Raw genomic sequence first — 22,503 nt, forward strand, 5'->3', positions numbered from 1 at the left:
AAAAAAATAGAAGAAAATATGAGGTAGGAAAAATAAGAAGATCTAACGATAAATAAATGTGTAATGTTCACCAACTTTAACCCAACCTATTATGCAAATACAAAAGAAATATACGCTATTTTCTATCAGCATATATGTGATATCACACACATACACACACACACAATTTTTTGAGTCGCACAAGCTCGGATGCGAAAGGACATGCCTGAAATCGCTCTTGCTTTTACCTTGAATTAGTGAGGTATCGAACAGAAAAGCTGGATGTGTCTAGCATCGACTGATAGCTTGTACAGTGAGCTATCTAACAGTGAATAATTTACTCTATAGCTTCATAGGTCTAAGAACGTATGGGTGAAATTGTATTCTATCTTTATGGACTGAATACTGCTGGTCGGATTATTTATTGTTCAGCTACCTCAAGGACGTCTGGGTTATAATGGGATTAGCTGTTACAGCAAGGACAAAATTCTCTTCCACCCCCCACCCCCCAACTGCTAACACTGAAGCCTATTCAATGGAATCGTCACTTCTAGGAACAAGCAGGAATACTGTAAATACAATATGTATCTTAGAAAGAGTAGCAGTTCAATAGGAATGTTATAATACCCAACTGTAAATAACATTAAGATAGCGGCACGGGACGAATTAGAGTTTGAAAAAGCCCTAGATTTGCCGCGTAACATTGCGAAAGTAAGCGGTAATTTAAGAAACGATTTAAAAAAGGAGACATCCTAACCGCAGTTAGCGAACTAACGAAGATTTTCAATAAAATGAAAAACGAAACTAAAGTAGCAATAGAACTACAGGCAGCTACAAGCAACCTGGAACAGGTTAACTTAGCTCAACCTACTCAGCTATACTCGTAAGTCGTTAAAAATAATGATAAAAACAAAGACAAATTTGAAAACAATCCATGATATAAACTAATAGTGAAACCAGCTGCTCAACTAAACAGCGAGGAAACTAAAAATATCATGAAAGAAAAAACAGACCCAAGGAAAATCAAAATCTGAATAACAAAAATTAAAAGTATTAATAACGGAGGAGTCTTAATTGAATCCAAAGAAAAGACTGACATAGACTTGCTACATGACGAAATCACGAAGCAAAGACATGTTAGTAGCAAATCCAAGAAAGAAATATCTTCCAAGACTAATTATATATGATATTCCCAGTGAAATTGATGCGAACAAAGCAATCGACTCAATCCGCATGCACAATGAAGAACTCTTCAGAACCGATACAAAGCTGACATCATGACATAAAAAAATGAAGAAGAGAAACTTAATTATTGAAGTCAATCCAACAGTGAGGACCAAATTGCTAAAAACTGGTGTCAAAATGAATGCTGTGGAGCATTTGCCTTTGTGCAGACTAGGTAAACGTTCTGAGGTGCTTTAACTGCAATAAATTCCACCATCACACACGAGACTGCAGGAGGAAAACCACTCCATTCTGCTCTAAAGAACATACGTTCAATGAGCGCTCACGAAATAAGTCCGAGATGAACTGCATAAATTGCCAAAATCACAAGCATGCCAAAACCAAAAACGGCTGCAAACACATGGTACTACTAAGCAAAGACTGCCTGATATAAAACTACTACAGACAGCTCAAAATTCAAAACACAGATTTATGGAAAGCAATAATAAAGCTAGCAGAAACAGCACTACTTCTGGCATGCCTTCAAATAAATCTTCAACACTCTATAAAGGCTGTAAATAACTTAACAGAACTCATAAATAGAAAAAGATATAGGACTAGCATTAATACAAGTACCCTACAACATCAACAACAAAACATGCGGCTTTCCAAGTAATTATAAAATATTTTCAAAGGGATCAGAAAGAGAGAGAGAGAGAGCTGCAATACTAGTGATCAACCCTGAAGAAGAGGCGATATTAGTTTCTCAGCACAGCAACGAGGACTTGGTACTTACTTATCGAAATTACATAAGGAAGAATTAAAACTTTCGCTGCAAGTATGTATCTAAACTATCACGCTGACATAAAATATATAACCTAGAAAAAATGGGCAACATCATGGATTTTACCATCAACCACGGCCTAATTCTAGGAATAGATAGCAATGCCCATTCGGTATTATGGTTTACCGAAAACACAAACAATAGAGGAAAAAATTTGGAAGCGTTCATAGCATCAAGTTCCCTGCACATGCTAAACGACTATTGTAACCGTCCATCATTTGAAAACACCAGAGGAAGCAGCTTCATTGATCTGACAATAGCAAACAATGATATTTTACCCGAGATTTCTGAATAGAAATGTGAAGAAGAGAAAGCTGTTCTGACCATCGCATATTAAGTTTCATCGTCAGTAACAAAAATTTAAACGGAATACACAACATAAACCATCGAATTAATACCAAGTACTTTACCAATAAAATCAACTCAGAGAAATTTATAAAAGCATTAAAAAGAGAATTTTCATGCCTAATCTCAGAAGATCACTATAATGCGAACAGCGAACATTACCCCAGCCTAGACAAAAACCTAGCCATCAGTACAAACCGATAGAGACTTCTTTGCTTCTGCGCTTTCATCAAGTCTGATAAAATCCAGCGACCAAACACTCAGAACAACCAATAAGCTAAACATCGATGGAAGAAAATCAGTTCCTTGGTGGAACGACGAATTAACAGCCCTAAGAAAACGTGTTAACGCACTCTGACGACTATGCAAAAGAACATACAATAACCAAGATTTGTGAGAGAGTAAAAGACAGAACTACTATAAAGCCAAATACAGTTATCAGGCCAAAATTACAAACGCGAAAACAGAATCATGGAAAAAATTTAGTACAGTTTTAACTGTATCGAATCCTTGGAATTGCATATATAAATTAGCAGCAAGCAAGCAAGAATAAGACAGCACCTATATTAACAGAAACTGCAGCTATTATAATAAAGAAGTTCATTCCCGATGACGATGAGTCAACAGATGAAGAAATCCACAAATCTTACAGACAAACAATGAAAACACACATAGACACTCCTGACGATGACTTATTTACAGCTAATGAAATCGAGCCACTATTAAGATCAATGGATCCAAAAAAAAACAACTCCTGAAGAAGACGAATAACCAGCGAAATACTCCTAAGAGTGTTTCTCGAATTCCCCGAATTCATAACAACGGTTTACAACGAATGCCTAAAAAGAGGTCGATTTCCTTCAATATGGAAACGCTCAAAAATTATACCCATAATCAAACCAGGAAAATAAACATCCCATGAAATTAGCAAATACAGACCAATCAGTCTCATAAACGTTGCTGGCAAGATACTAGAAAAACTCCCAATAAACCGAATAATGCACTTTGTCTACTCAAGAGATCTATTAAGTAGCGATCAATATGCATTTAGACCTCAGTCTAGCACAGTAGATGCAATTATGGAGGCTATATAGTTTACAGAAGACAGTGGACAGCAAAAAAAAAAAAAAAAAAAAAAGACGTATTACTGATCTCATTCGATGTGCAAGGAGCCTTCAATGCTGCTGGTGGCAGCCATAATCAATCAGTTAATAGATTTAAGATGCCCAAAAAACTTCCTCTACATTACAGAAATTATTTTATAGACAGAAGAGCAACCATGATATTAAAAACCACAACTGTAGTGAAAGAAGTCAAACGAGGCTGCCCGCAAGGTTCCTGCTGTGGGGCAGGTTTCTGGAACATCCAGTACGACTCGTTTTTAAGACTTCCTTTCGCTATTGAAACAAAAGTCGTAGCCATCGCCGCTGATAATGACTCGGGGACGCGATGGCTTACAGTTAGAAGTAACGGCCAATGAAGAACTCTTTAAAATTGCAGAGTGGGCACGCGAGAAAAAAGTTATCTTCAATTGCTCCAAGTCTAAAGTGTTCCACATTTCACGCAAAAAATCAAAATAACCTGTAACGGTCTTCCTAAATGGAGAAGTTCTCGAGCTAGCCAGTGAGTTAAAATACCTAGGGGTGATAATAGATGAAAAATTTACTTTCAATAAGCACATCTCGTATGTTGCCGAAAAAAGCTTATAAGTAGTAACCAAGAGCCTCCATAGATCAGTCAGTATAGACGAAGTCCTTTGGTCGGAAAGACATGGTTCGAATCCCGTCAGTGACGTGAGGAATTTATACGGTCTCTTTCGACTAAAGGTGAGTTAGCCGGTCTCATACAGAGGTAGGGGTTTTCCGTCCCCCAGAACAGGCAAACCGGCCCGTGATGGTCAGAAACAACTGAAAGGGAAATTCAGATCAGATCAGTAGTAAACCTCCTACTAAGTCGGCAAGGATTAAGTGAGGATTAGGCCAACGAGCACAAAATAATATATACCAGTGCTATACTACCACTGATGTGTATATACACCGGCATATACGCTGCTCCTTCCTGGAAACATACACTTATAGCTATATGTATAATTAAAGGATACAGGACAATATTTTTCGAGGCAGCTTGCGTTATTGCAGCTCTAAAACCGACCTGCCTGAAAATACACGAATTATCTCTCGTATATGACGTCACTCCCGGAAGATATAATGAAAGTTACAGCATCGATCCAAATTATTACGAACGCCCGCTTCACTACAGTAGGTGGGCTCACCCAGCAAAGAGAACATATATTAACGAGAAGGAAAACTCTGAAAGCGACGATTTTCAGATATACCCTGACGGAAGCAGACCGAAGGGAACGTCGGTTGTTCTTTCATTGCATACAACAGACAGTCCTTTATACAAGAATACTGTGAAAAGTTTTTACCTTAGGTATAATATATGTTAATCAAGGTTATAAATTTACTTGGTATCTTTAACACAAGAATACTGTTCTAGGCTGCATCTTCTCTGTTCCAACAACCAAGCAGAACAACTTGCTATAGTTCCGTCACTTACATATCTCCGGGAATTAGAACTCAATACCTCTCATCAAAAGACAGCAACAATTTACAGTGATAGTAAAAGCACTATAGATGGCATAAAAAAAAAAAAAACAACCATATAGCATTATAATAGAACAGACAAGAAATCTCGTTCAAAATCTCACTCTAGAGTAATGTTTCTCAACGTGGGGCGTACGCCCCACAGGGGAGCAATTTGAATATTTTTGGGGGCAATTAGAAAATGATGTTACATTCGTCATCAACTCAAAACACTCGCCGTTGTCGGCGAGGGGGGACATCAAAATTTTTGAGGCGTTGAGGTGGAGCGTGATCCAAAAAAACGTTGGGAAATACTGCTATAGAGTGATGGGAAAACAAGTTCTGCTGGGTGAACGTGCATACTGGGGTAGCAGAAAATGAGAGAGCGGATCAGCTGGCTAAAGAAGCAGCTAGAAACGAATGGCTAGAAACAAATTACCAAAAGTACTCAAAATCTGTTATAAAAACACTTGCAGAAGAAAAAACTTGTGGGAAGAAGAAGAAGAATGGAAGACATCAAAAAACGGATCAACAGCAAAGGAATTCTTGACAAGCATCAGAAGCAGACTCCGGCTGAAAAGACACGTCATTTTTCCAGGTTTAATCACGCTACTAACGGGACATGGAAAACTAAGATGCTACGTACACAGATTCCATAATCCTGGAATCGCCATCATGCACTTGTAGTCCACACCTTCAACAGATTGTTGAACACATACTCTACGACTTGTCAGCTACTGGACTCCATTCGGATGCCGCTAATACAACATGTCATCACTTCCAGAGACAAGTGGTCAGTATCAAAACAGAGACATATCGAAAAGTATTACTTAGAATTAATTAAATTTGTCAATAAGATCAACTTCCAGTGCTTGTAACGTAACATAAATTGCTGATATGGTGTGAATTATATGGTGTTAATATATGGATATATAAATATAAATATGAATATGGATATATAAATGCAAATATGAATATGGATAAAAAAATAAAAATATAAATATGAATATGGATAAAAAATGTAAATGTAAATATGAATATTGACACAAAATATAAATGTTAATCAGTACTTGTAAGCTACATGTAATATAAGCACGTATGTAATGGAGCATGTAGGAATAAATTGCCTCCTGGTAGGGTTACTATTGGGAGAAAAATGCAAGCGCGCGCGCGCACACACACACACACACACAAAGCTGACCTACAAGACGCCTCAGCAGTGAGACATTGTCACATGGGATGAGTCTGAACTTAAATATAAAGAGCCAATAGGCTTCATTTCGGCAATAATGTGGGACTTAATATCCCCTTCATTTAAATAATGAGTCTGAACTATTACGCTTGCAATTTAGCATTTCAAATACACGGAGCTAACAAACGAGATAAGAATTTGGGAATCCTTAGAAATGGCACTGGATCCAAAACAACTAAATATAAACCATAATATCAAACTTGATGGAATATATCCAGTGCTGTCGCCAGATTAGATCGTGTACTGAGGCAAACAATTAAATATCGCCCCTGAGGGATTATAAGACAAAAATATAAAAAAATCTCCAATTGCTATTTTGTTTTTATTACAAGAGAAACATTAATTCAAAACGATTACATAATAATATTAATTAAATGTTTGCTCTACGGGGATATCGCACAATAAAACTTTTATAAGCTCTTCTAAATTTAAATTGTGAGCTATGTCTGCCTCTATCGATATAATAGCTAGAACAACCAATTTTTCTTGGGTCATTGCTGTTCGCAAATTATTTTTAATTAGTTTAAGCTAGGAAAAATTTCTTGCTAGGCTAACAAAACAGGAATTGTTAGCGTAGCGACGGCGCCTACCGCAATATGGCTGAACGAGCGCTCTTATTAAGCTGCGCCGTGGCAAGCTGCCTCTATGCTACTTGTGTTGCTTGTGGATAATGCCTTAAGTGACGATGATATTATTGGATATAGATTAACTTTAGATACTGTAGACGATATGCTACACCCTGTAGAGTCTACAGGGTGTAGCATATCGTCTACACTGTAGAGTATCGTCTATAGTGTAGACGATACTCAATGTATCCCAACCACAGCTAGCCAAACACGTGAACACACACACACGGATCTCTTTTTATGCGGATTTGAAAAAAAAACACTTCAAAACTTATGTACCGTTGTACATAATACACAGCGTGTTGCAGCACATTGTTTTTATTTTAAAGATTTAATTTGGCCCAATGGAGAAAAAAAAAAGCACCAAAGAAAAGCAATTTCTTTGGAAATGAAAATTGCAATTTTAGATCACTTAGCAAAAGGAGAGGGATCTACGGCGATTGATAAACATTTTAATTTAGGCGAATCTACTATAAGAGATTACAAAGAACGAAGTCGCAATAAGAAAATCTGTCATTTCTGGCACAAAACAAAGTGCGAAATTATCATCGTACTCAAGTGATGCTTTATTAGAAAAAATGGAACGAGCGCTCGTAATTTGGATTGAAGAATAAACTCAAATAAGAATTCCTATAAGTGATTATGTAATTAAACAAAAAAGCTTTTCGGTTTTATGAATAGATGAAGCAATTGGAGCCGTCTACTTCCGTTTCCGAGGCTGATAAAGAATTTTCGGCTAGCAAAGGATGGTTAACCAGGTTTTTAAAAAGGAATGCACTTCATAACGTGAAGATTACAGGCGAGGTTGCAGCAGCAGATGAAGAAGCAACCAAAAATTTTAAAGAGAAGTTAGCCAAAATGATTGAAGATGGTGAATATTGTCCCGATCAAGTGTTTAACGCTGATGAAATAGGATTGTTGTGGAAGAGAATGCCTAGTCGAACTTACATCTCTGTCTGAGAAAAAAAGCAAGTGGGTTTAAAGCAATCAAAGATCGAGTAATGCATCAGGAAATCGAATGTTGAAACCCCTCCTATTAAATCGATCTCTAAGACCACGTGCTCTAAAAGGCAACGATCTGAACCAGCTACCGGTATATTGGATGGCCAATACAAAGGCCTGGGTAACAACTGCTGTATTTACTGGAAGGTTCAATAATTGCTTTTTACCAGAAGTGGAAATATATATGAAGAAGAAATCTCTCGATTTTAAAGTTTTATTAATTTTTGACAATGCACCAAGTCATCCGCATTTAGAACATCCAAATGTGCAGGTAGTGTTTTTTCACCCAATAAAATTGGGTGGAAAAACAAGCATTATTCAGCCATTAGATCAAGGCATAATTGCTACTTTTAAAAACTATTACGATAAGCACACTTTTCAATTTATATTGGATAAACCAGAAAATGAATCATTAACAGTAACTGACGTTTGAAAAAAGTTTTCTATTTTGGACTGCTTAAATCATCTGCTATCGCTGAAATAAGACCACAAACTTTAAATGCCTGCTGGATAGCAGCTTGGCCTGGATGCGTTGCAAACAGTGAAACCATGCAAACATCTACATTATCAGCTGAAATCATTACTTTGGCACAGGAAATTGGTGGAGAAGGTTTTGATACATTTAGCCAGAATGATGTAGACGATTTGCTTGTGGATAATGCCTTAAGTGACGATGATATTATTGGATATCGATTAACTTTAGATATCGTCGAAGATCCAGAAAACGATAGTGAAGCGGAAGAAAAACCTGGCTTCCTCACTGCAAATATAATTCGAGAAGGTGTTGAACTGTGCAATAAATTTGAAAATCATCTTTTTATTAATGACACAAATTCTGAACGAGCCTTTAAATTCCAACGTGAGCTGAAGAACTGTATATCTGGATATCGCGAGCTGTGTAAAAAATTAGTAAAATCATCATCGCGAAGTTTAATCATTGATTACATTGTCAGAAGAAAGGGATCAGCACAGAACGAGGAGGAAGCTAATTCTGTTTTTGTGAAGAACCATTGCCTTTACCATACAGATCTGATCCGCCTATCTCTTCTGATGATGAAAGTGATTTCGCACCAGTCCGCAAACGTTGCCGAATATTGTCTAATAGCGATGATAATTCTGATGAAAAATGTTAAAAAAAATGTTACTTTTCAATAAAATTAAATGAATAAAGCTTTAAAACAAACTTAGACATTCTTATTTTCCTGAATTTTTATAAACGTTTTTATGCGATTTTAGGTTTATTTTAATTCATTGCTTCGGTTTTATGCGGTTTTAGAAAAGTACGTAAATTAGGTTTTTTTAATGCGATTTTTTTATATGCAGTTTTCTGTGGAACATATCTACCGCATAAAAAGAGACCCGACTGTATAATATGATTCAAAAAGATTTAGCTGCGATTTATTATTTCAAACGCACAGATCCAGAAAATGACAACCATTTCCTCTGTCGATTATAGATCCTAAACAAAACATCGTACGTTTATGTATTCGAATACAATTTAAAACAACATCCTACTACTCTTTAACTGCAGATTTGAAATTCATGTTTTTCTCGAGTACATATCATGTTTCAGATAGAAAAGACATTCTAGATTTAGCGAACGGTAGAAAGGATGTGCGGGAGGTTTTTCAGAGTACTGATTTTATTAATTTTTTGCGTTTTTATGTTTAAGTTACTCATTATGTAAACAAGTATGGAATGGCATTTCGTTATATGCGGAATTTATTCCACATAATTATCCAAAAACTTAAACAAGTGTAAGAAATGAGTATTGATCATGGACCTTCATATGAAACTTTGACAACAAAATCAACCGTTTGCACGATATAATGCTTCTCACGGATGTCGAAAAACTTATGTAACCGGACTCACGACAAAGACATCTGTTCTTTTACTACTCTAGTGATGCGATGCCAACAAAAGGGTCAAGAAGAAGATCGAGATCTTCACTTAGCTAATGCACATGGTGATAACCCTAAGAACAGAATGTGTATTTCTTAGAATATGCTTTATTTGCTTCACAGAACATGTGATTCACTCATGATATCCAGTTCTCACCAGAATCATCCCTTAATACAGCTGTTCATTCTGATTTGGAATGCGTGACATCAATATAAGAGCTTTAAGTTGGCAGCTTGAAAATGGGCATGGAATAAATAACAGTATACAAAGAAAAGTGAATTTAATTATCTGTTTGATCGATTTAGATCTACTAAACAGTTGTACAGAACTTTAGTTCGAAAGCGAAAGCTAACAACATTCTAAAAACCTCATTTTTTGTACTAAAAGAAAATAAAGAAAATGTATCCTAGCCACAGCTAGCCAAACACGTGAACATGCACAGCGTGCTCAACATTGTAACGCATGAGTAGAACTTCATATTTTTTTAGTACAGAAATGATGAGAACGAATTTATATCAAACCTTTCACAGGAAGGTCAATAGAAAATTTTAAAGATCTTATTTGTAACTACTTTGCCAAATGGCATTATTCATTGCGTCATTTGTGGAAGTCTATAAGATATTCTGCTCAAAACAGTCTCTTCTGTCAAAGTCAAACATTCTGTCCACTTGAAAACATACGTATGAATCTCCTGACCTACTTCTTATAAATTAAAATATAAGAACAAATTCAGGTTTGTGGCAATTTGAGATTCTGTGCGCTTATGGAATAGCATTCCTGTTACTTTATAATGGCACGTGTTTTGAATCGGACAAGCAAAGCTTATAATAAGGGCTTAAAGAAATGAAATGAATATCCATCTTCAAAATTTATTCTAATTTTTTTATTATGCCACACAAACTTCTTTAATACCGCTTCGTATAAAACTGTTTATGCATAAATTTTATTAAATGAAATAAATTGTATAATAAATTACTTGAAACTCTATGTAATAACTTTCAATTTGTATATCTACTGATCATATTAAATCCGCATAGAAAAAGTATTTTCCTCTGCAAATTTTTTAATAATCATCAACTTTCTTAAAAACTTATCTTCTTGGAATAAGCATGCAATATCACTCTTTTCTATTCATGATTGCTTCTACTTTTATTATGTCAGGAAGATAACATTAAAAAAAAAAATTCTTGATTTTCCCGCCACCGGAAGTTATTTTTGTTGTTCATATATGTTCGGCAGTGAAGTACGTAGTTCGCCAATATGACACCATTTCAATAGAAGGGTCTAGGTTGGAATCGACGCACAGAAAATAGAGTATTTTCTATTAAAGATTTCACTTATAATGACAATATTTTCCTTCTTTCAAGGTCGTGTTTTTCCTGCTATCGGTTGACAAATCGAAAAAAATTTCCATTAACTATGAGTTTTATTTTACTTATTTCTTTATTCCCGAATGCATGCGACGCTGGAAAGATAGCACCGAGACAGAGCAGCGACACCATCAGCAGAATTATTTAGAACCATTACTCTAATTCAGAGTTTGTGTCAATTATTCATTATGGAACTACTTCCAAGTATCGAAAGACACACACACACACACACACACACACACACACACACACACACACACACACACACACACACACACACACACACACACACACACACACACAAAATGATAAATTAGATTCTTCAGCAATTGAATTCGTCCGCGCCGCGCGGCTTGTCGAGTAGTTTCGCAACCAATATGCCTGGAAAAGGAGCTTCTTAGGTTCGATTCCCGTCACCGACGTGAGGTGCTTAAGGATCTTTCTCAGACATAGCCAAGTTAACCAGTCTTCGGCGTGGACAGTAGGGTTTTTCTCTACAGTTTATCTGGGGTTTTTCATCCCGCTAACATGCAAACCTGAACACTCGCATCTAGAGACATTAGACACACCGGAAGGCATAGGACTAGCCACCTTATCCTCGGGACGGGTACGGCTTAGAAGAGTTAAGGATAGCTACGTAACAGGCCACTAGGCCTAATACATGAATGGAAGAAGAAGTAGTTGAATTCCAAGATAAGCGTCCTTTTCTTTTCCAAATCTCAATGCCTTCCGACTATTTTATAAGTACACTGCGTATATTCTTATCTTGTACATTTTTAAATTCTGTATATATTTTTTAAATATCATTGATAAGCGAAAGTAATATTGCAGTTATAATATTGATATAGGTTTTAGTTTCTAAGGGAATGTTCAATCATTTTGAGAGTAAACATTTGCAAATGTGATTTTATGTACATTACAGGTCCCCCCCCCCCTTGAGATATACATAAAATGACAAATATTGGCATATTTTTAGTCTGGAAGAATTCCAGTTTGTTAGCTAAACTGAAAATAAAGCCTTCTATTTTAAAAACTGAATCTTATAAAAGTCACTATGCGACACGGAATATACAGTAGTTAATATGATCACCTTTGTGTGTGTGTGTGTGTGTGTGTGTGAGGGATTTTCCTACCTATGAGAATTCGCGAACTACCGCAAATTAAAACCGTAAGTGTTAAGAGATAAATAATCTTATATCCAATAAGCAAAACAGTGATCTCACATTGATTTATTTGCCACCCAAACAATCTCAAGTTATTTCAGACTATTTATGGAACTATTTTAAACTTTTCCCCACACTCATATTAATGCACACAGAAGTTATTTTTCGTTATCATTTTTCAAATAAAATAATCCAATATTTTCAAAGTTATTTCTAAACATGTTTTCAGTTATTTTTCTTTTATTGAAATATTTCTGAAACCTATATAAACAATTTCAGACATATTCTTCTGTCGAAATACATCAAGTTATTTTTAAAACAAGTGTGCAAATCATTTTACTCTTCACAAACTTACTGATGAAAATATGAAAGCTATAAATAAATTTCTAATTTATAAGATTTAATATTTTTATTCTTAACAGTAACTTTAAAATGTTAATTTAATCTTAAAATTTTAATTAATTGTTGTGTTTCCTTCTGATTATCCTTGACTAATATTTGAGTTAAAACATGTAACAAAGTATACCAAAATTCGAAATATTCCCATATGAAAAATTATTTATAGTTCGTTTCGAAATAATATTCCTTCCACATTAGGATTAAACATCACAATCGAATTTTATAAACTTTCCTAGCAGTGTTGTTCCTCTTTCACACAATCGCATCTTTTTTTTTTTTTTTTAATACAGAATCCATAAAATAAATAAACAGTTTGATCACCTGGTATCTCCTGACTGATCAAGAGGCAAATTATTTCTTTTCCAAGAAAATGTTATAGGCCTGTCTCCAGAAGCCTGGCATTCCAGAACGTGTCTGTCACCTTTCTTCGTCATCTGTACTGTATATTTCGAATCGAAGTGTGGAGCACCTGTAGGTATAATATCGAATAATCATTAATGGAGAAAATAATTATAATTATTATTATAATTGTATATATAATATAATTCATGAAATTAACATAATACCAGAATTTAATGCTTTTTATTTTATTTTTCAAGATCAAGTGACAGCATCTAAACGTTATTGAAATCCCACTTAATTTATATTAATAATAATATAAGACTTGATAAGACTATTGAAAACTCAGCTATCGCATAACACCGAAACTGCCTGTCTGTCATTTCTAAAAAATCGAATAATTAATTTTACTTCGAGTGTGCTTCAGGGCTGAATTTCGTAATAATTGAATCACGAACATATGCCGTTAAACGCTATATAAAACTTCTAGGATTTTAAAATAAGCATTTAACGGTCTTTATTCCCCAAAAGGAGTCAAAATAATTCGTTTATCACCGAACATTTTGGATATACCAGGCTGCCGGTATCCACCCATAGTCGTTGCCGACAGTTGAGCTAATCCTACAGATTTTGAAGAGGGCATGGCAGACAATTATCACCGTCTCCTGTTCTAAAACCTTTATTAGCACCATTGTTTGGTGTAGCATGTGGTTGCTTTTTCGATGGATAGTACTAAAATCACGAGCTTTCGAGGGAACAAATCCTACTTGCCTACGCCAAAAAAATCGAATAACTCAGGAACTAACTAAAAATGGCCTAGAGAAAGTTCTTCGTCTAGGAGGTGATCATAAGATGTAGTCAGATACATTGCTAAAGAGCTAACCAAGATTCTTAATAAGGAAATGGATACATTTTTAATGTTATGCGAATATGTAAATGAAAGTTATTATCAAATGAAGGTAGAAAAAGGGAAGCAATAGCACAAAGGAAAAGGGTGAAATATGTTTCGGGAGCCTTTGAGAAATGAAACCTCTCCCCAACCTTGTTATTCCTATTTACAAAGTAATTTCCTTATATATCACCGCAATACTTCTGTCATTCCTTGTTCGCTTTTTTCTATTCTCATATCAGAACGTCGTCTTACCTAATAGCACTTCCTCTTCATACTCTATAGAACTATTTTCCCGAAAAAAATGAATATTTCATGCAAGAGAGAAAATGACAAAGCTGTGATCTTTGTCTTGTACGAAATATTTTCCTATTCCTTTTTTCACATCATTGCTTACCTAACATTTTAAGCTAGCTATATTTTTCCCCTTAAAAGTATCCCATCGATTCGTAAGCTAGGGAAAAAAAAGTGATATCTATGTAACTGTGGATAGATAAAGTAACCGGTAATGTCAGAACTTTTCTGTTTGCAGAAATGTAACAGTTCTGTTTTGGACTTTGAAACTGGGTTTTTGGTTTCTCTCTTCTTTGCTTAGTATCTTGCCATTTCTTTAGGGAACACATATACAGCAGTAGACTTTATCTTTGAAATGTCTAGAGACTGTTATGCTTGCAGGTAAGTGCATTTCCCTTCTTTGTTGCTGACAGATGTCGAATAGCTCTTCTTGGAGATGAGTCTGAAAATTCCCATTTGGACTCTTACACACACATTGTCTCCATTTTTGGAGTTCAGTTTCTGTATTGTTTCTTGTACGTGATTTTATAACATGTAATGATGCTCCTGGATGTTTTGCTGCGTGTAGACAAATCTCCCACCAACATGAACTCTATATTTAATGAAGCAAAACGTAAAATTAGTTTTTCTGAAGTAGAATGCAATAGGTAATCGCCACAAAGGAAATGAATTCTTTTCTATCTTAGCAAAATGCATTGTGTAAAAAAGTTGGAATATTAATCAAGAATAAATTAACTAATAGTAAATATTTTACATGTAGATTTAATTCTGTAGGCTTTGGCTGCTGCAAGTCACAATATTAAATGTTCCTCTACATCATTTACTGTACATTAATTTCGATGGATTGAAATAATGACCAAGTCAATCGAATTTTAGTATGTGGTCATAATTTTTTAATGCTTTTTATTTTTACTATTCATCACTAGCAATTGAGTGGATTATAAATAAGTTTTAACTCACTTCACGCGGATATTAAAAAAAAATAGTGGTTGTTGAAGATGGGGAGCTAGCTCGCGAGAGTAATTATAAAACTTCAAAATAACAATTTTGATATAAGAATGTGATTGATTTTTCTTCTCATGACATGGGTCCAGGCTAGGAAACCTATTATTAATCATTATTCCTCTGTTATATTTTTGCAGCTTTTCTGTCTTCTTCCCCCTTAACTTATTCTATTAAGGTTCACTTTGGTGAAAAAACATAAAAAACATATAACGTATTTATAACAAAATGCGTCATTAATATGTTTTATTTCGTCATATACTATGTTATACTTAACAAGGATTTATATTATTGTTTTAATGTTTATTTTATTAAAGCATGAAGAAAATACCTGCACAGTCACCATATACATCATTATCTGAATGTTTAACTGAATGATTCAGCGAAAAAATGCAGCTTCTTGATTAAATGAAAGGAGCATTTTTCTATTATCTTATTGTACATCAGTGCTATAGGTTCTTATTTATATGAATTGCCCGTATACAGGAGCAGAGGCCGTGGAAATATAGATGTAGATGAGACAGTGGTGAAACAGAGCTCTATGAGATAACGACTGAAGCGACCCTATATTGGAAGTCACCTATTATCCAATTGATCTCTGGATAACATCCAGAATTTTAAGGAGGTATAAAGTTCACTATCACTAATGAGTGAACAGTATTCTAAAATAGAGATCTCTTTATGGTTAGTAGCTGGGGAAGTGTAAAATAACATCTGAGCAGAAAAGAAAGCCTAGAGTTTCTTTTTTTTTTTTTTTTAGAGGCACAGGAAACTATTGAAGTGATAGTGTCTATGCTAGGAGAGGTCTGAGGTAAGTGTCAGTCCAAGGGTTGATCATTACTGAGAGTACGTGAGTTGAGATTCTTCTTGTGAGAGTAAAGGCAACGCTGCAGTTTGGTGGAATTGAAAGTGAACAGATTGTCTTGCCTCACAGAGGATCTGGATGCTTGGAATTCTCAGAACTACGTGGTTTGGTTTGTCGAAAAAGTAGGATGAATGGAGTATGCTGGTCAGCAAAACTGTGGATAGGATGGTGGGATTGAGAGTAGTTAATTTATGTATAGGAGAAATGATAGACTCATTTGCATTGCCAGCAAAGCTCAAATAGAGGATGTTGTCCATCATTCACGCAGTGAGCGACCAGAAAAAGCCCTATATAATTGGATAATCAACCAGAAAAAGGTTGATTATCCAATTATATAGGGCGGAAGGTAGTTTACTAAGCAGGCCACGATGCAAAACGCTATCCAAAGCCCTGGAGATGTCTAGGACGACATCACATGTTTCCCCGAACTTTTCTATGGAAGGTGTCCCGTGTTGGGTATGTAAGCTAAGAGATCAGACATGAATCTAGATTGGCAGAATCCATTCTGGTGTTCGCTAATTAACACATCGGCCTTCAAGTGGAGGAGAAGTTGACTGCTGATATCTTTCTCCATTATTTTGGCAAGGAATGAGGCAATGGCGATTGGTCGTTAGTTGGACGGCAGACTTCTATCTTCCTTTTTTTTAGAATAGGCTGGATATATGTGCCTGCTTCCGTGTGTTTAGATAAGTGCCAGCTGAGTATAGAGGATTGAGGAAATGATAGAGGTGCAGGAGTTTGCTCTGGAGCACAATGAGTACAACTTTAGAGAGCACATTGGTACCAGAAGAATTTCTATTGTCCAAAATATATTATATTATATTATGAACCTACAAATAATATTATCAAAATTACGACGGTGTGAAAAACATAAGGCATTACTTGATGGATTTTACTCTTACAAAGAAACATAAATTTATACATGCCACTATCAGACGTTATTATAATTCTCTTTTTCACATAGTCTCCAAAGAATCCTATGGGTACCTCCCATCAGGGTAAAGGAATCGGTGTGAAAAACATAAGAAAACAGAGTGCCTTACCACATTCTTTGTAAACAGGATGTGGTAGTGAGCTGAGTATTCTTTCAGTAGTACAAAGAGATCGAAATCATGGGGTGCAGGATGAGAATGATTGCAGCTCTGTATACCTTTTGAATATGTCACACCTCCTTCAGTGGCATGAGGTTTAAAATACGCATTTCTACCAAATGGGGGATAGTTTCTTGTCGGTGTGCTATCTTCACCGGATCACGCAAGTATCTCTACCATAATTATGTTTCCAGATATCTGAAACAATGGTAACGCCGTATTTTATGCTTGTATGAGGAAGCATACGATCTCACACTCTTTTTCACATAATTAATCCTCAGCAAACGATGCGTAGTAAATGCAATATGTTATTTTCTTATTTTACGGAAATACTATTTTAACTAATGAAATGCACTGCAGCCAATATTAGCATCAGATCCTACTATATGAAAAACAATACACTTTACTATCATTATTCACCAGCTACCATTAGAAAGCTCCTTAATAACCAAAAGACACAACAAAAGTCCTCTGGACCTGATGATATTCCTCCTAAATGCACATATATTGTTCTCTGTAAGTGGCATGTGTACTATATCGCCTCCACACGCTTTGCGCGCTGACATGAACTAATGCCTTTTAGTCAGATGGCTTTATTTCTCTTTTAAAAAGACCCACTCTCTTTCTGCTGTATTCTGTAAAATAGAAGAGGATGGGAACAGTCTTAAGCTTCTTCGTCGACCAGATCTTGCCTACGATGTGATACTGTAAAGGTGGAAACTTGTGCGGTAGTCGCACTTTTGACTTTTTCATGGCATTTGATTGTGCGGCCTATTCAAGAAACTGTCTACCACCATTTGTAATTGGAATAGCAGTATTCTCAGCTTGTTACTCTGTCATCCTCAATTAGTTCACCTTTTGAAATCCACTGAACTTTAGAATACTCTTCTCACATTTGGGTTAGTGTATCAATATTCGCTATAAAACTTCCCCATTGTGTCCAGAAAGAGACATTTTTAATTAATGGATGAAGAAAACCATTCCTTCAACTTCCTCCAATCGCTGTCACAGCCTAAACGATAACAGATGCTCTCGATCAATCGTCATTTAACAGTACACCTAATCATACCTGCTTTCCTGTTCTTCCATTTCAGCTGTGTGCTTAGAAATAGCCTTTCTGCAGAGTATTTACTGAGGACCACAATGTCCAGCTATTCAAAAAGAATGTCAAAAGTTTCCTTCTTAATATCTGCCCACAAAGACAACATTGTTATAGTTTCTTTAACCTGCTACATGTGTTATTGATTAAAAATTGATAACTATAATATTATCATACTGTTGAATTTGAGCTTTAAATCATTTATTATATGATATAAATATTTTCACCCTTTTTAATATACGGTATATCGAATATTTTTGTCAAAAGTTCAAAGTTTCTATTGCAGTACTGTAGATAGTATTTGCTTACCACCTTCACTTTGAACAAAAGTATAGTCATGAAATGTGTACGCTCGTGAAACATGCATCCTTTTAGAACGTTATGTTAAGCTCATTTAAAAAGAATAGGACACAATACTAGAATATTCATACAACAGAAGGTACTTGAATTGACTAGATAATATCGTGTATCTGCTGATGCTGCCTAATGTATGTTAGTCATACTCCTTCGTGGAAATGCTAAGACAAGTGCACGTGCTAGCTATGCTATTTTATTACTCCTCGATCTAAAAAAGTATATTGTGTGTTATGGCTTTAAGTTATGCTTTGGACTTCTCGTTTTTACTTACGAAAACTCCACTGAATATTCTTAATGCCCGCGTGCACATCGTTAATTTTTATGTAGATTTCCATTTTACGCCAGAGTATACCCAGAATCCTTGCAGCAAATGGCCACGCTAATATTCCTTCCTTTGAAGAAACTTCCACAAGAAAAATCGAAAACTGTTTGACCACGAAACTAAACTGAGAGATTAAACATGTTTAAGCCAAAAGCAGCTTCTTTATGCATAGTTCATTTATTAATGAGTCAACATTATGAAATATTAACGACGAAAAAGAATGATCATAAAGAGTAATCAAATACTCTTTTATTAGTGGGAACTTGTTTAAAAGAGTCAACCGATCCTCATTAAATATATAGCAGAGGCAGAGTCATAAACAGCTAGAAAATGCCACTAAATACATATTTCATATCCAGTTTATTTTTTGGAGGGCACGTTCCTTTTCTATTAGTCAAAATGGAAAAACACATTTTCAGTTTTTTTTTCCCTAATTCACGGTATGACTTTCAATACAATGAGAAAGCAACGTGTCTATCACACCCTTACTTCCAGGCCGTAATATTTTTATTATTCGATATAATGCTTCCATATGCATTCGATATGCAGTTTATTGGTTCTCCTCATTTAAAATTGATTTATTGGTTCTCCGTTATTTATTACAAAGTTTGGGATCGGAAAGGTTATAACAGAATTTATCGAATCTAGCACTCGCTAATAAATAAATGCCAGACAACTTACAATTTATTTTAGTATCACCTCTGAATTTTTTTTTTTTTTTAAATGTTGCTGATTACATTTGTAAAATACGGTTATTTCCACTAAGATTTATACTGAAATCCTTAAATAATTTTTCGATTCTGTACTTTCAAATCACTCGTAAATCACTAAATTTTGAGAGATTTACAACATAGCAATCCTTTTTCTGATAGTTTAGTATGGAAAACTTAAAAAATTCATTTTCAGGTTATTTGGGAAAAAAAAGTTAAACCTATTTTCATAAAATCGTCTTTTCAAGAAGTCTGGTTACTTCTAATGCGAAATTCTTGATTGCAATTAATGTAAATTACTAATTAGATATTGATCTATCAGAACGTGCAGTATTCCGGTGTAAGCAGATATATTGCTCCTAATAAGAAAATGCTGACATTGCACTTATATTAAATATATTTTTATTACACGAATATTATTTATCAAGCTGTAGTTCTTAAGTTAACAGGGAAAAAAAAAGTTACCAACATATTCTTAGGAAATATATTGCTGTCCTGAAGATTGAAATCATGGCCACAGTGGCTTTGGGATCTGAATATGAAATTGTTCGATGGAAGTTCTGAAAAACTCGTCATTTCAGTATCACCGGAGTAGTTTTTTTTCACAACTCTCTTCGTACTCGCGTATATATTATCGTGCACAAATATGAACAATTTAATGTTGATGCCATCAGTTATTATATCAGATGAGACCGGAGATATGATTGTTAGCATCAAATTATAGCGTATAATTCAATCTTGTGGATGTTTTATTGGACTTATTTGTTAAATCCGATCGTAGATATTTCATATTAGCGTAAACTACAATATTTTTAAAAAAATAATAAAAGTGTAATAATCGTGTAATAAAAGTGTAATAAAACTACTACCTTACGCTAGCAGTCGCCGATACTTTTATAGTTACTATATTCGGCATGAAACTCTTTGATTCCGATCTTTGAGTTTCTATTCGGTTTTGAAACAATGTGGGATTTAATATCCCCTTAATTTAAATAGTGTAATAATCTTTTGTTTTCATAGCATAATGTTTTTTTTTTTAGTTTGTGTGTATGAATATACACTTCCATACATGTATGTAAAACGCGCGCACAAACAATAAATTTTCATGAACTTTATTAAAACAATAGAGAACTTGTCTGACATTGAATTATTGTGTAACCATTTGTAGTCAAGAAAATTCAGACAGCAAAAGATTTACGATGAATCAATATCACAGCGTTATGCTTGGATGCAAACGTTGCGTGAAAGGGAACACACACACATAGACACACACACCCTAATGGAATATTCTTAAGATGATTGATAAATCGTACGATATCGTTTTAATACAATGCTTGTATGAGCAAAAAAGACTACAGAGGCTTTCCGTGAAGCGATCGATACTACAGCAAATTTATAATAAAAGTCCTGTAAGAAACCAGGTGAACCTGAATCACAATTTATTTCTTAATGATCGTGTTGCCGTGCATCTAAGGCGTTATTAAATATTTATTTTAATACAACAAATCGAAAGGATATTACACCACAAATATTTTGTTTTATAAATGTCTATAGCGACTATACATTATGCACGCTGAATTTTTTTTTTTAATCGATTGACAATATGAAATAGGATAGCAATGACAGTATTAGAGAGATTTACATAATGAAGAAACCTTTAGGTTCCTTTCTAGTAGTAAATGCACCAGAAAATAACATCTTGCGGCTATTGAAATAGATAAAGATCTAGACTGATAATACGGAACAATTTTTTTTTTTTGGGGGGGGGGAGGTTAAATCCCTTGTGTTAATTCACTTATTAATTTCTACTAACAATTGAATTTGACAGTGAAATCAGTATAATGTTAACAAAATTAACTACAGGTAAAATTAATTCTCTAAATGCAAAATAAAAACATTATCAATATTTTTATTGATAATGTTTTTATTTATCAATTATTATCAATTCTCTAAATGTTGTATTGATAAAAACATTATCAATACAACAGTTTATTCACGCTTACAAGGAAACTAAATTTACTCACTGTGCACTGTTAATTTTACGATAGCACTTAGTCCTGTTCCAACGCCGTTATTGGCTTCACATACGTAAAGACCAGCATATGATTCATCTACGCTTCTGATAACAAGAGAGCCATTCACAAGAATATGAATTTGGGAGCTGCTAACTATGGTTTTGTATTGAGAATGCGATGATCCTAAAGCGTAACACAAAAACAAAAATAAATATATTTCACATAATCTGAAATTACTTTAATGATTACAGATATAAATATTGAGACAACTGATAAATTGAAAAACATGATAAGGACGATTACATAGTTTGGAGTGACAATTTGGGGTTCAACCGATGTTAACGTGCTACAGCTTTGTCACTGTTTCTGTTAATAGCATTATTTCTACATGAGTTATATGCTAGTTTTCTATTTTTTTCGTTATTATTTCTGGAAGAGTGAAATATAAAGAGTAAACAGAAATTTGACAATTCTTTTTCGGAAAGGCTCTCAAAATTTTTGAGAATGCACAGCTGCTGAGTTACAATGACTCTCTGCATTCCAAGAAGTATTCTAATGGAATAGGTTCATAGGTAGTAGCAAAGAATTTATTCATAAAAAGTATGCCACTTTCAAAACGCATTTTCTTTCGAATAACCTACTCTCATTGTATTCTAATTTAAAAGCTAAAAACGGATAAATATGATCTAAGTAAAAGTTATTTTGATTAATATGCAAAGCTCTGAAGAAATGTTAAAAGGCTAATATACTATGTATGTTGAAAATTGGCTACTGGTAGATTTATATCTATCTATCTATACATAGCTGCTGGCTCAGTAACCAACTATCCATAGGGCAAATATAAATTTGGTACATCAATAGAAAATAGACCCGAGTTGCTTTAAAAATA

The 22,503-nt window shown here is 34.6% G+C and overlaps 1 protein-coding gene across 7 annotated transcripts in view; it reads right to left on the reverse strand.

Annotated features, from left to right (window-relative positions):
- The window catches only part of LOC150094601 (cell adhesion molecule Dscam1-like), an 823,608-nt gene that overhangs the window by 119,906 nt on the left and 681,199 nt on the right, over positions 1-22,503 (reverse strand). For all 7 annotated transcript variants that reach the window (XM_090411254.1, XM_090411255.1, XM_090411256.1 and 4 more), the window contains 2 exons: positions 21,624-21,797; positions 12,953-13,100 (listed from right to left, as the gene is read on the reverse strand). In XM_090411254.1, the coding sequence (XP_090267380.1) occupies positions 12,953-13,100; positions 21,624-21,797 (322 nt within the window). The remainder of the gene's footprint in view (positions 1-12,952; positions 13,101-21,623; positions 21,798-22,503) is intronic.

The sequence above is a fragment of the Typopeltis vanoorti genome, chromosome 21 (assembly GCF_054136105.1).
Source record: "Typopeltis vanoorti isolate ZY-2024b chromosome 21, IOZ_Tvanoo_1.0, whole genome shotgun sequence".
Classification (NCBI taxonomy): domain Eukaryota; kingdom Metazoa; phylum Arthropoda; class Arachnida; order Uropygi; family Thelyphonidae; genus Typopeltis; species Typopeltis vanoorti.